Here is a 15238-nt window from a genome sequence, read left to right as displayed (position 1 = left end):
GACAGTTAGGAGTGAGGGCTGAATCAAGAGTGCGTCATGTGTGACAGTTAGGAGTGAGGGCTGAATCATGAGTACTTCATGTATGACAGTTAGGAGTGAGGGCTGAATCAGGAGTACTTCATGTGTGACAGTTAGGAGTGAGGGCTGAATCAGGAGCACTTCATTTATGACAGTTAGGAGTGAGGGCTGAATCAGGAGTACTTCATGTGTGACAGTTAGGAGTGAGGGCTGAATCAAGAGTGCTTCATGTGTGACAGTTAGGAGTGAGGGCTGAATCAAGAGTGCTTCATGTGTGACAGTTAGGAGTGAGAGCTGAATCAGGAGTACTTCATGTAAGACAGTTAGGAGTGAGGGCTGAATCAGGAGTACTTCATGTTTGACAGTTAGGAGTGAAGGCTGAATCAGGAGTACTTCATGTATGACCGGAGTGAGGGCTGAATCAAGAGTGCTTCATGTGTGACAGTTAGGAGTGAGGGCTGAATCAAGAGTGCTTCATGTGTGACAGTTAGGAGTGAGGGCTGAATCGGGAGTACTTCATGTATGACAGTTAGGAGTAAGGGGTGAATCAGGAGTACTTCATGTGTGACAGGAGTGAGGGCTGAATCAGGAGCATTACATGTATAACAGGAGTGAGGGCTGAATCAAGAGTGCTTCATGTGTGACAGTTAGGAGTGAGGGCTGAATCAAGAGTGCTTCATGTGTGACAGTTAGGAGTGAGGGCTGAATCAAGAGTGTGTCATGTGTGACAGTTAGGAGTGAGGGCTGAATCAAGAGTGCTTCATGTGTGACAGTTAGGAGTGAGAGCTGAATCAGGAGTACTTCATGTAAGACAGTTAGGAGTGAGGGCTGAATCAGGAGTACTTCATGTATGACAGTTAGGAATGAGGGCTGAATCAGGAGTACTTCATGTATGACAGTTAGGAGTAAAGGCTGAATTGGGAATACTTCATGTATAACAGTTAGGAGTGAAGACTGAATCAGGAGTATTTCATGTATGACAGGAGTGAGGGCTGAATCATGAGTACTTCATGTATTGCAAAGCTGATCATTATAAGCACCCCTGTCAGTAGTAAATGTTTTTTCTCATCCCTGTAAACTGATACATCTACAAGAGAGCTTGTTCTTTTGAAAAACAACAAGTTTACTGGCTGGATTACCAGGTGAAAATAAAGAAAGAACACTAATGCAGTCACCACATCGAAGAATTGTTAAACTGCAGTATAATGCAAAGGGACCCTAAATGTGAATAGCACTCAGTACAGTGTTGAGCCCCCACCAGAACTAGTTGTAGCCAGTTGGTTTTGGGTGTTGCACCCATCCTTACCTGGTGCACTAAAATTGGCAGGATGTTCGCTAGGCACCTAGTGTGCAAGGGTCCTATGTGTGTTTCCACACATGTGCATGGAACACATGGAACATTTCACATCATTCCATGCATGTCAATATGTGAAGAAATGTCCTGTAACATGTGAATGAGGCTGAAGAGACCAGGTTGGGTAGAAGTACATCATCCATGTCATTATTCCCCATAACAGTTTGTTGGAAAGTTCTGGAAGGGTTTTGTAGGGAGGTGCTTTGTGCAGCAGAGCCATGACTTGTGATTGTGGTGATAGGAGCAGGCTGTATATGTGGCGCCTGTACTGTACTGGGGTGTACCTACAACAAGCCTGTACTGTACTGGGGTGTACCTACAACAAGCCTGTACTGTACTGGGGTGTACCTACAACAAGACTGTACTGTACTGGGGTGTACCTACAACAAGACTGGGGGCCCCATGTTCTAGGAACACCCAGAATGAGAACTGAGCAGAGCCTGGGCCTACAGAATAATAACAAGGGCGGCTCTCCTCCTTTCTCTGCCTTGTTTTTCTATGCAGTCTCTTTGTTCCATGTATTTTTCCCAATCCTGGGCTGTGAGGAGTGGGGCAGGCCGCAGTGTGGAAGGAGTTAACCCCAGCACAGCACTGTTTGCAGAGCCTGGTGTTTTTCAGAGCATCTTGTTTTTCACAGACTGGAGTTACACCCCCATTACATCAGGGAGACTGATAACCCCGCCCACCCCGCATCAGGCTGTCGCTGAGCCCCAATTGGCCGCCCGGGCCACCCGAGCTGGGCCCTCATTGGTGAAGCCTCCCAGGTAGGCGTGTAGGAAGCGCAGAGCCTGCCTGGCTAGGACTTGTTTATGAAGCAGTGTGCGGGGCATTGGCTGGCTGTGTGCAGAGAGTGCGGGCACTGAGGAGAGCATAGTCCCGGCTACAAGTCACAACAATAGGAGAGCACCTATCCGTCCTCCATTCACTGGAATAAAGAGGCTTCTCTGACTATAGGAAGGATGAGACTGTCACCACGAGCAAGTGTGCCGGTCCCAGAGATCATGTGCAGCCGCTGCAGGGGAGTGTGCAGCAACAAGGCACAGGTGAGCCTACCTACCTCTATCTACCGCAGTGTCTCCATTCATTGCTCGGTCCTGGCTCCGCTTCCTCATTGTACTCTGCTGTATGATACAATGGGAAGCTTTGTGATCGGGGTGCACTCAGATCTCCACTACCTGTGTGTATTCACATCATCATCATTGTACTAGTGTATGGTCCCTGTAATCCGATCTGATCGCATGACCTGTATACTGGGAGAGATAGGACCCCCCCATCACCCCGCCCCCTCTAATGGACATAACATGTATGGACATGTCTGGGCTGCCAGGAAGTGCCCGATCATATGTGTATAAGAGGGGGGGATCTCATAGTGCCAGTGATCTCATAGTTGCCAGTGCATTGATATCAACTTTATACTGTCACTCTCTTCATTTTTATCTGTTCTAGTGCCAATGCATTGTAGCCATTCAGTGTTCCTTGCTTTGCATGCATTTCTGTTAGATAACTTGTTAATATGTGCTTTTAGTCAGTGCAGGAAAGTAGTCCAACGCAACGATCGGTGCAGGAAAGTGGTCCAACGCAACGATCGGTGCAGGAAAGTGGTCCAACGCAACGATCGGTGCAGGAAAGTGGTCCCACGCAACGATCGGTGCAGGAAAGTGGTCCCACGCAACGATCGGTGCAGGAAAGTGGTCCCACGCAACGATCGGTGCAGGAAAGTGGTCCCACGCAACGATCGGTGCAGGAAATTTAGTCCATTCAATGATTTTTATATATACATTGATCTGAATGCCATTGATGCACTTGCAATGTCAATAATAAATTGGCTCAGACAAGGATCCAACAAAAAGCATGCCCCATGTGATCCCCCACTTTGGATTGGGATGTATAGTCTTGGTGATGCATTGCTCTGCAGCGGGCATCATAACAGGAGCTACCTGTTGGGGAACAAAGGCTGTTCCTTCCTTCCAGCATCTGCAGAGGCTTTGTCTTTGTGCGGAGCGTACCTGTGCTCAGCACTTTACATATACCTAAGTCACTTAGGTTGGCTACATATTATATACTTTTTTTTTTTTTTATTTGATTTTCTTTAGCTGTAGTGCAAGGGCTGCCTGATTGCATACTAATTGAAAGTGTTTAGGTTTGACCTTGTATTATATGGTTTTGGTAAATCTAAAGGAAAATTGTTTAATGTATGGCCAGTCTAACTGCTACTGACATCGTTAATGCGCCTGTATCGTCTACCTTTTTTTTTTTTTTTTTGTATCAATGACTGACAGTTCTTTGTGTACGCCAGTGATTTATATATGGATCCCCTGCGGGCTGTGCCTAATTGAATAGAACGTTCACACTCAATGGTGTGATGCCAAGAGTAGTCATATTTATATCTCATATATGCATCTTCTTACAATGTAATGATTGGCCAGTCTAATATCGATCTGTTCCAGTAAAGACCCATTTCTGATTACTGACTTGCAAAAGCCAAATAGATGTGATTACTATTCCAAGTACATGTCTGGGCGATGAGCAGGAAAACCATTTGTTCTTTTTATGAGTTAGCCTGTATAATACAGAGCCAGACAGAACTAGGGATCTGAATGTTTGCTTCTGCAAGTAATCTTCTGTTGCTGCAATCTTTCTTGGGTTTGAGTGTTGGTTACGGCACGCTTGATGAGCATGAAGAATTTTACCTCTTCTAACTACTGGAGCTGAGATCTGCTGCAAATACACATCTAGCTGGGGGAAGGCTGCTGCATCGCAAATGTTTGTTAGCTCGGGGAATAGAGTTCACATGGTACGCAAGTGCCACTTAAATATTAATAGAAAAAAAATCTAGATTTTTTTCATTTTTCGTTTTCATTTAATGGTACTCACCTTTTTAAAAAAAAAAAAAAAAAAAAAAAAAAATTTTTTTTTATTTTTTTAAAAGGGGAGACCTTAATCATTTAGGAGGAATCAGAGGGAACATTGGGCTTGATTAACTAAAACTGGAGAGTGCAACTCTGCATAGAAACCAACTGGCTATCACATTTAGTCCGCTTCATTGACCAAGCTGAAGTTAGAAGCTGATTGGCTACCATGCACAGCTGCTCCAGACTTTGCACTCTCCATTTTTTGGGAAATCAACCCCATTGTGCATTAATCGCTAGGAGAGTGTCCAAGTTTTTTAGCTTTCCCCCTATTACCTTGTTAAGTGTAATCTCTTAGAAATGAAGATTTTAGTGTCTCATGTTCTTGGTTGGAAATGCCCGATGTCATCATAAGAAAAGTGCAACATGCCAGGAAAATAAAGTGAAAGTAGCACACAAAGCATTTCCCAAGTGTATGAATTATCCTATGCATTGGAATTCCAGGTCATAGAGCAAATGGAATTTTTCTAATTTAATTATTTTTTTTATTAATTTTTTTTTTTTCTCATATGTAAGATTAGTGATGTGTGTATTTTACATTGGTGTGAACATGTTGGCTTTTTCTTCTAGGAAATGGGAGTCCGAATCCCTCGCCCCTTAGGACAAGGTCCCAGCAGATTCATCCCTGAAGAAGAGGTTGGTGCCATTTTGTGTCCTTATTCCTTAGCTGGCATCCTTTTCTGTCTAGTTTATACACCTTTGGTATCTTTTGATCACAGTAGAAGATACCTTGGTGTTGAAGAGATGCATTGTTAATGACTTGCATGCATTGATCATCATATATCCAGAACAGCTTTTGCTGGCCAAACGCATATAGATTTTTGGAAAATTCTTTGCACATTCAAAGAATGTCCATTCACTTGCTTTTAACATTCAGTTTTAAAACGACTATCATTTCTGATCGAAAACTGCAAACATTGTTTGAAAATTTGTTTGATCAAGAAAAAAAAACAATCTGTTTTGCTCCTTCGTTTTCCACCACAGTGATGGGAATGTTTGAACTCGATTTGACCCCACTAATGATTAGAAAATGGAATGAATGTTCTTTAAAATGACAATTTTTGAAGGAAAATCTATACGTGTATGGCCAGCATAAGTTTGGTTAGCAATTTGCAGATTTTCTTTTCTAGGCTGGTTAGATCCCACTAATGCAGACATCTTTAATGTAGAATCTTCACATCACCTACTTAGTCACAACCTAGGCACACTGCATTGGTACTTTGTATTCTAGGATGTAGGTCAGCACCCTTTTTGTAGCTGTCTCCTTACATATAGTTATGGTTAAGTCATGTGTTTTCTATTCAGAGCGCGCACACACACACACACACACACACACACACACACACACACACACACACACACACACACACACACACACACACACACACACACACACACACACACACACACACACACACACACACACACACATTCCCTTTTCAGTGATTTGAAAAAAAGACAGTTATTTTGGGCAGGTGCAGAGCGCTAAATCCATATTTTTGGACTGATTTACCTACCAATGGATTTGTCATTTTGAAACAATTTAATGATTTAGAAAGCACTGCCATCGGCAGAGCCAGTTCCGGAGCCTTCATGCAAACTGTAGTGGAGTAGCACAGTCTGGTCTGAGTCCTACCTCAGCCATTGATTTGGACAGTTAAGTAGCTACCAACCCGTTGTGGTGAGGTAATCATTCTGACTCTGCTCTTATTGGGTTTTAAATTTACAGTAGTAAGCAGTGAAGCAGAGCCTGTTTTTGCTCCAAGTGCTGATCCCCCTTATCCCGGTATGAGTGCTGATGGGTATTTAAAGGAAGTTGATGTTAAAGTAGAAGTTCAGCCTAAGCTTGTTTGGCTGGGCTTCTAACTGCACGCCTGTAACCCGGTTTCAGCAGAGAGTGGTCTGAAGTCCGCTCTCTGCTGACGTCACTGGAATCAGTCCAGGCACCGCGTCATCTCAACAGTCTGGATCGGCCAGGTGCCTGGACTGATGTCCGTCCAGTGAGCACGGGGGGGGCCAGAGCGGAGAGCTGTGAGAATCGCTCGGTTCTCAGTGCAGAGGCGCCGGGGGACCGATGCAGCATTCGCCTAGGTAAGTATTAATTCTGGGGGGGGGGGTTGGAGAAACATACTTCTCTTTTAAGACCGATTTTCAGGTTCTTTTTTCCAGCTGTGTGTAAAAATACATGGAGTGGTTTTTCTAAAATTCGTTAGAGAAATAAATGTCATTTTTATTATGTGCCTTGAGTTTAGCTTTTAATGCTGACCATACACGCACAGAATTTTGGCCGAACTTGGTCGTTTTCAGAAAGATCGTTCGACAATCGTGCCGTTAGTAGACCCAACTTTACCAACTATTTCGACTGTGGGCCCGGCTAATGTCGCTGGATCCAAAGCAAAAACTTTTACCGTTTCAACGAAATTGCAATTCAAGTAGTTATGGATGGCAGCCACAACGATCCATACACAAGTCACCCAATTGTGAATATCCACCACCAAATGGGGTATTGCTCTTAATGGAATTTATGGACTTGGATACCGGTGGCACTGAGTCAATTGAGCTGGATCTCCTGGACTTTGATTAAAAGGACGGCTTAGAGGGTCTCGCGTCTTAACCTTGCGGTAGGGTTACCACTCTATCACATCAGAGGTTAAAACGCCTGTCACTATATCCAACAAGAAAAATACATGTAGCACGCAATGGCCTGTATATGACTTTGGTCCGACGCATTTCGTCCGCTAAGACCTTATCTGGGGGAATTTAATGTTGTATTGATATACATTAATCACTTGATATGATGTGTTAGTTTGCGATATGTATTAGTGTTTCCACACTATATTGTTTTTGTAAGCAATAGTGTTTTCACACTAAATTGCTTTTTCTAGCGCTGCACTTTTATAACAGTTTCTTTGCACAATGGTTTGTCAATTGTAATGCTAGCAGCTACAGATCTTCAAATTAGCTTAGCATGGTATTTTCCACAATAGAAACCTAACCAGAAAGTGTACAACACTCTTTAGACTTCATTTATAACTGTAATATCTACTTTTGTGTGGACTTGCTCTTTAATTATCTTATCATAATGTAACAAATACTATAATGTTTACAACTCACTTGCTGCTGACATTAAAGTATATTGGGAACCAGACTTAAGTGCCTATGTGAAAAGCCAATATCTTTTAATATATCCACAGATTCTACAAGTGGGGAATGAAGATGCAAATATGCATTCAGTGTTTGCTGATGTGTTTGCTGACATGGGCCGCCTGGATAACATAACCCTTCTGATGGTGTTCCACCCCCGGTATTTAGAGAGTTTCTTGAAAACACAACATTACTTGTTGCAGATGGATGGTCCCTTACCTGCCTATTATCAGCACTACATAGGGATTATGGTGAGTTTAGTTTTTTGTGTTTACTTGTCTAAGAGTGATTATGGATGGAAGGAATTGAAGCCCCCAATGTTGAGCATTCTTGAACAGTATGAGCCCTTTTTTTTTTTTTTTTTTAAATGTTCTCTTTAAAAGAGCCCAATCAATGTACTGTATGTTCACTGCTGGCCCTCAGACTGTTGGAGGCCAAACAAGTATCCCACCACCTGTTCTCTAAGATCTCTTCTATGGAAGACTGAATATTCTCACGTGCAAAAATTGTGTTGGATGCAGTTCTTACAAGCATAGTCGTTCATTCAAGCCATCAAGAGGCTTACAGTCCATTTCATGTCAAATGTTCTTGTTTCAGGCAGCAGCCAGGCATCAGTGCACCTACCTGGTTAACCTGCACGTCAATGACTTTATCCATAGTGGAGGGGACCAGAAGTGGTTAAATGGCCTTGACAATGCTCCACAGAAGCTACGTAACTTAGGAGAACTAAATAAGCTACTGGCTCACAGACCTTGGCTGATTACAAAAGAACACATTGAGGTAAATTGTGGCTGAGTACTGACATTAGCATTTTGTGATGCAAGATAAAACCGTTTAATAGACTGACTTGTTATAATTTGTATTTCCAGCAACTGCTGAAAACAGGAGAGCACAGCTGGTCCCTGGCAGAGCTGATCCATGCTGTAGTCCTTCTTGCACACTACCACTCCTTGGCTTCTTTTACATTTGGCTGTGGAATAAGTCCAGAAAGTCACAATGATGGAGGCCACACATTCCGTCCCCCTTCCGTCAGTAACTACTGCATCTGTGACATAACAAATGGCAATCATGGAGGGAATGAAAGCCACCAGACATCAGGAAGTATGGTAAGTACATTAGCAAGCTTTATGTATAGGTCCTTTCAGAAGTACCAGATCTCTAAAATCTGATGTCTTGAAAGCCATGTGACCTCATGTGGTTAAAACTGTTGAGAAGTCCTAAGTAATTCAATAGAAAGAAATGGGAAGAGTTTAACATTGCTGGTGGTTAATTTATTCAAATCATGAAGTCCTGAGATTGATCTAGATCAGTGGTTTCAAACTGCGGTCCTGGGGCCGAATGTGGCCCTTTGCTTGCTTCTATCCAGCCCTTGGGGCACTATTCCATCCACAACTAACACTGATGGGGCATCATCTGTAGTGGCTCCCTCTTCCTTCCACAGACACCAATGATGGGGTGCTATTCCCACTGATAACAATAGGGCACTATTTCTTCCACTGATGCCAACAGTGGGGCACTATTACTTTCACTAAAACCACGGATGGGCACTGTTTACTCCCACTGACGCTGGGGTATTTTCTACTCTCACTGGCCAGTCTGACCCCCTCTAAACTCTGAAGGACAGTAAACTGGCCCTTTTTGTTTAGAAAGCTTGAGGACCCCTGATCTAGATTCTGGTAGTGGTAGGCAAATATCTGGACATGAAGTCTGATAGTTTCTGTGTCTCTGACTTGTGCAGGGCTTAGATTCTTCTTGCGAAGTTGAAGTTTTAATGGAGAAGATGAAGCAGCTTCAAGAATGTAAAGATGAAGAGGAGGCAAGCCAGGAAGAAATGGCCACACGCTTTGAGCGAGAGAAGACTGAAAGCATGTTGGCTTTTGCTATAGGTACATTTTAACTTGAAGCTCCACTTATGACCTGGTGTTGTATGCTATGCTCTAAATCCATGAGCCTTACTGGTTAAAACTTGGCACAAAAAATATTAGCAGTTTAACCACTTAAGTACTGGAGCTTTCTTTTGGTAATATTTGGTCACCTCTACAGGTTTTTGTTTATAGCGGAAAAAAAAAACAGACAATTTTGAAACCACCCCCCCCCCCCCCCCTAAGATTTATTACTTTCTGCTATAAAACATACCCAATAGAAAATGTTAAAAGACAAATTTCTTAATCAGTTTAGGCTAATATGTATCCTGCTACATATTTTTGATAAAAATCCCAATAAGCGTATATTTATTGGTTTGAGTAATTTTTTTTTTTTTTCGGGACTGAGACATTGCATTTTTTTTTTTTTACATTATTTTTTTTTTATTTTATTTATTTTTGGGGACCAGTGACATTATTACAGTGATCAGTGCTAAAAATATGCACTGCTGACGCCGGACCCGCTGATTGGCTCCCCGCTGGCCCACACAGGCTAGTTTACATAATGTTATACCGCCCCGTCGTTTCGCGCAGCAGAGCCACCTTGCCGCAGTATAACTGCGGTGGGTTGTCGGCAAGGTTAAAGAATATGTTTGATTTTAAAATGTTTCTTGGAAAAGCTATCAAAATTAGTAAGTTATTGACTAAAAACTAATACTGGTGGGGATAATGTGTAGTATACATTATTCTCACTCATACTAAGGTAACAGTAAAGCTGAGCCCTCTAGCTCTGGGATTATTGTAACAGTTGCAAATTCCCATCTATCTATTGTAATAAAACCTGGACTAACCGGCCTGCTAATTCCTACATCACACAGTATTGTGCAAAGATACCCCTAACCCTTGTATTGCTCGGCTTTCTTGCATGGTATTGTTAGCCTTTCTTATTGGAATCTAATCATTGGTACATGATAAATTGAATTTGTATTGATATGTTTTTTCCAACAAGATGAGGACCCTCCGCCAGCACGTGAAGTCTCTAGACATTTTGAAGACACAAGCTATGGTTACAAGGACTTTTCTCGGCGTGGAATGCATGTTCCCACCTTTCGAGTGCAGGTAGAGGCCTATTTTTTTTTTTTTTTTTTTTTAATTGTACAGAAAAATTGTTCAATTCCCTCTTTAAATTTTGAGTACTCACGTCTAAATCATGGTTTGAATGAATACCAGATCGTTTTTAAACGATGTAAAAGTTTACAATGATGCTGTACATATACTAATATTTCTGCCCACTGGTCTGTCTCAGAGGACTGGGCAAATAGCATTTGTATTATGGAAACTGAACACACCAGAGAAGTAAAAACACTTTAAAATAATAGAGCATATTCCTAGCTTCTTTAACAATTTGTTCATTAGCCATCAAATCCAAACACTTTCTATGTATCTCCTATATGGTATGGGACAATGAAACTCTGGTTTCTTTGTGCAGCAGGGATATATACAAGACACACAAATTCTCTTATTTCTATTGTCTGGAAGCTGTAATGGTGTGGGGCAGGGATTTGAGATCAGGAAATGCCTCCATTTAATGAAAGACTGTTCCTCCTGTGATGTTTAGAGGTGATATCCTTAGACATGAATGTGTAGGGACTACCTCTGTTGGGCTTACATGGCAAAGCAATGCAAGCAAAGATTGAATGGTGTAAACCAGGGGCCTCCAAAATTTCTAAACAATGGGCCAGTTTACTATCCTTCAGGTTTTGGCGAAGCCAGACTGTGGCAGTGGGAATAGAAAATGTCCTGTTGTTGTTAACAGTGCCCCATTGTTGGTGGGATTCGGAGGGATGGTGACCCATTGTTGGTGTGAGTGGGAGGAATGGTGCCCCAAGGGCCACAGTTTTGAGACCACTGCAAATCTTTATTCACGATATGTTACTAAAAAAGCATTTTCTTTACTGCAATTTTGTGTTTTTAAAACCTATTTCAATGATTGTGTTATAGGATTTCAGCTGGGAAGACCATGGTTACTCCTTAGTTAATCGTCTTTATCCAGATGTTGGGCAGCTACTTGATGAGAAATTTCACATTGCGTATAATCTCACATATAACACCATGGCCATGCACAATGATGTAGATACCTCAACGCTAAGACGGGCCATATGGAATTATGTACATTGTATGTTTGGAATAAGGTGAGATCCTAACTGGCACTATTTTTTTTTTTTTTTTTTTTTTTTTTTTTTTTTTTTTTTATTCAGAATGTGATTTTAAACTTTTTGGTTCATATAACAATTTGGAATTGACATACATTGATAATCTTTCCTCTATGAAGTAATAGCTGTCTTGGGCAGGGAGATATATTCACAACTCCTAGTGCATAGTGTAAAGGTACCTGTACAGGTTATGCTTTTATGTAAATGTAAAGTTGAATTCAGACTGGTCAAAGACGGCCGTAACTTTGGTGGGGTTTGGCCCATGTGTAGTCGGCCTTGGACATGCAAAGGGGTCCATTTACTAAAGGACTTGAGACTCTTCACTCAATAAATTGTAGCTGTGTTTGCCTTCAATACCCGATCATGTGCAGATGACATTAACAGGAGTTTGCTTTTCTCATGATTTGATAATTGAAGTGACTCGTCACTCCTTTCTTTAGCTTGTGAAAACTGCATTGAGTTTGATAAAACTATAGCAATAGAATGTTGTTCATTACACCTTGTATTTATTTTTGTTGCAGATATGATGATTATGACTATGGAGAAATAAACCAATTATTGGACCGAAGCTTTAAAGTTTACATTAAAAATGTAGTGTGTAGTCCAGAAAAGACGACAAAACGAATGTATGATAGCTTCTGGAGGCAGTTCAAACATTCTGAGAAGGTGAGTACAATTTAAATCTAGTATAGTGAATATAAATAGTGAATACGTGCTGCAGAATTCAAACAAGTAAACCTGTGGGGATCTTCACAAACTACGTTTACAAACTTTTAAGATTCGATTAATAGGAGTAAGCTAGCAATATGGAAATTAATATTACATTTATTAAATTTACATTTTGGGGGGGGTCTGTGCTGATAATCAGCACATTAATTATCAGCACAGCCCCCATCAAATGTACCCATAAGCTGCCAATCGGGGCCCAGTCAGTGCCCCATCATAACCCCCTGCCAGTGGCCAATAAAGTGCCCATCAGTGTCCCTGTCAGTGCTGCCCGTCCGTGCCATCTGTTAGTGTGCATCATTGCCGCCTGTCTGCATATCAGTGCCGACTCATCAGTGCTGCCTATCCGTGCCCATCAATTCTACATATCAGTGCCTGTCCGTGAAGGAGAAAAACTAATTTTATAACAGAAACAAAGACCAACTTTTTTCTTTTCAAAAAATGTTGGTCTTTTTTAGTTTGTTTAGCAAAAAATAAAAATCACAGAGGTAATCAAATACCACCAAAACAAAAAGCTCTATTTGTGGGAAGAAAATTATAAAAATTTAGTTTGGGTACAGTGTTGTATGACCGTGCAATTGTCATTCAAAGTGCGACAGTACTGAAAGCTGAAAATTGTCCTGGGCAGGAAGGGGTGAAAGTGCCTGGTATTAAAGTGGTTAAAATATGTAAACACTAGGTTCTATATACATTTATTTTACAAAAATGTAATGTGGATTGGCATTCTCTGCCTAAAATGACCACAGCTCTACTACAAACGCCAAAAAGCCTGGACCATAAATATCTCTGTCATGGTTGTAAACCAATACTATTCCAGCATGGGACCAGTTGTACATGATACTCTGACCTGTTATGACTTGTACATATGTCTCATATTCTGTGCATCCTCTCTGAAATCCAGCTCAGGGATAGTAGAAGTAGCAGGGGGAGACCAACATATAGGATACAAAAGTATTTCTGCAGCAAGAAACATGCACTAAAGGAAACCTGTCCTGTGCATACTCCGGGTTGTTGACCAAAGATGCCAGAGCCAGGCAGAACTTTCAGGAAGGTCAACAGTGGAAACATTTTAATCAGTAGTGTGTGTGTTTGGGTTTTTTTTTTTTTTTTTGTGATTTTCTTAGTTTTTAACCAGTAAATGCCTTCATGGTGACCTTTTGCTTGTTTGTACTTAATTTGCTTTATTTTTGTGCTGCTTGCAACTTCACAGAAGCTTTATGATGGTATCTGGCAAAATTTAGCTTTGATTTAAGAAGGGAATTTTGAACTGAAAACTTGTCTTCCTGTATCGCAGGTCCATGTTAATTTGCTTCTTATGGAAGCGAGGATGCAAGCTGAACTACTGTATGCTCTGCGAGCAATCACCTGGTATATGACCTGATTGGTTTATCTGAAGCGATCGCCCGAAACGAATGTTCAACGGGGAAATCTGCTTTCTGCACTGCCGACTTCCCATGCCTTTCTGGTAGTTACCTTTTTCTCAGAAGTCCATTGTGCCATAATTGCCATCATATCAGCTGTTTGGTTTGTGCTCCCGATTTCTCACATTGAACTGACATTTGAATGTCCTAAAAGAGATGATGCCTTGCTATCCTGCTTCGAACACCTGCAAGTCTGGTCTTTGCCATCCAGTGATGTTGCGTGTCTTTGCAGTGATGGACACTTACGAAGTATTGAAGACAAGGGGCCGAGGAAACATGCACTATGATTTCCCATTCAGTCAATAGTAGTGCTGCTGATGTGTTGATGAGACGCGGGCCTCCCAATTAAGCTATATAAATAAATGTACATGAACACTGCTACAACCTGAGCCTTGTTATAACTACACACCGAAAGTGTGCACTCCCATACATTTTGTGCATGTTTTCTGGTTCGTCATCTACAGCAATTTACAAATTGCCAAACATGTTGCTGATTTCAGTTATTGGCTTTATATAGTGCTGGAAAAAAAGCTGTGATTTAATGAGTGTATATTACTGTATATATGCTCAAATTGTCTTCCTGAAAATCTATGTATAAATCCCTTTTTTTTTTTTTTTTTTTATTTTTTTTTTTCCCAGTCTTCAGAAGGTATGTTACCATTCTCTGACAACAGAGAAAGTGAAATACCTCTTTGGTTGTGGGGTGCACACTTAGTTGTATCACACTGCTGTCTGTATAGCAGTGGTTAGGGTGGAGGGATGTGTAGGTAGCTTGTGTGGCTTACCCATTCATAAAGTCATTTGCAGCTGCTGAAATATCACCCGCAGTTTACAGTTTCAAACTTGATCAAGATGTGAATGTTAAGTTAAAAAAAAAAGTTATTGGAAAACTAATGTATGGAAGGGTTTGTATTATGAACGTAAATATCTTTTTTCAGTATTAATGACTTTTTTTAAAATAAAGAACATACATGTTGATTTGTGTGTTTTTATTCTTAATTCAATTATTTATTTTTCTCATTTGAATGAGTTTACTTAAGTGTCATGCTAGATGATGGTTGTGTATAATTTGTTTTGAATGTGGTGGCAGAGAAGAAAAATATTTCAGAATTTAGTAGGAATTTAACATATCAAGAAAAGATATATGAATAAAAAAGTCCACTAGTGTAGTTTAAAAGGAAGTATATGTAAAGTTATCAAATCCATAGACTAAGACCTACTTACCCACAAGTGTACTTCAGATAAAAAAAAAGTTGCCTTGCAAGAGGTTCATCTTTATATTATTATTATTATTCAGGGTTTCTATAGCGCCAACAGTTGGGATCAGAGGGTCCTGATCGTTAGAGCTTACAATCTAGAGGGCAGGGTCAAGTGGAGCAAAGGGTAGTAGCTGTGGGGGATGATCAGATGGGCAAAAAGTAAATTCAGTTAGGTGTGGGTAGGATAGGCTTCAATAGGATGCTTTGGAGCAGGGAACAAAAAGGACAGTGTCCTCATTAAGGTTGAAAGCTGAGAGAACATCTTGGCTAGACAGGAGGTTCTTGGATGTAAGACCACTTTCATCCTTGTGAAGAAGCAGGAACAGACCTTT

At 41.1% G+C, this 15238-nt stretch overlaps 1 protein-coding gene across 1 annotated transcript; it reads left to right on the top strand.

The window, feature by feature from the left end:
* Window positions 1-2158: 2158 nt before the first annotated feature.
* SESN1 (sestrin 1) lies at window positions 2159-14625 on the top strand. Its single transcript, XM_073627049.1, has 10 exons — window positions 2159-2415; window positions 4852-4917; window positions 7476-7676; window positions 8023-8205; window positions 8295-8531; window positions 9164-9311; window positions 10297-10406; window positions 11289-11479; window positions 12022-12166; window positions 13521-14625. Exons 1-10 carry the CDS (start codon window positions 2332-2334, stop codon window positions 13605-13607), a joined length of 1452 nt encoding a protein of 483 aa, XP_073483150.1. The 5' UTR covers window positions 2159-2331; the 3' UTR covers window positions 13608-14625.
* The last annotated feature ends 613 nt before the right edge of the window (window positions 14626-15238 follow it).

This window comes from Aquarana catesbeiana, linkage group LG04 (assembly GCF_042186555.1).
Source record: "Aquarana catesbeiana isolate 2022-GZ linkage group LG04, ASM4218655v1, whole genome shotgun sequence".
Lineage (NCBI taxonomy): Eukaryota > Metazoa > Chordata > Amphibia > Anura > Ranidae > Aquarana > Aquarana catesbeiana.
The sequence above is the reverse complement of the archived record's forward strand: the minus strand, read 5'-3'. Positions and strand labels throughout refer to the sequence as shown.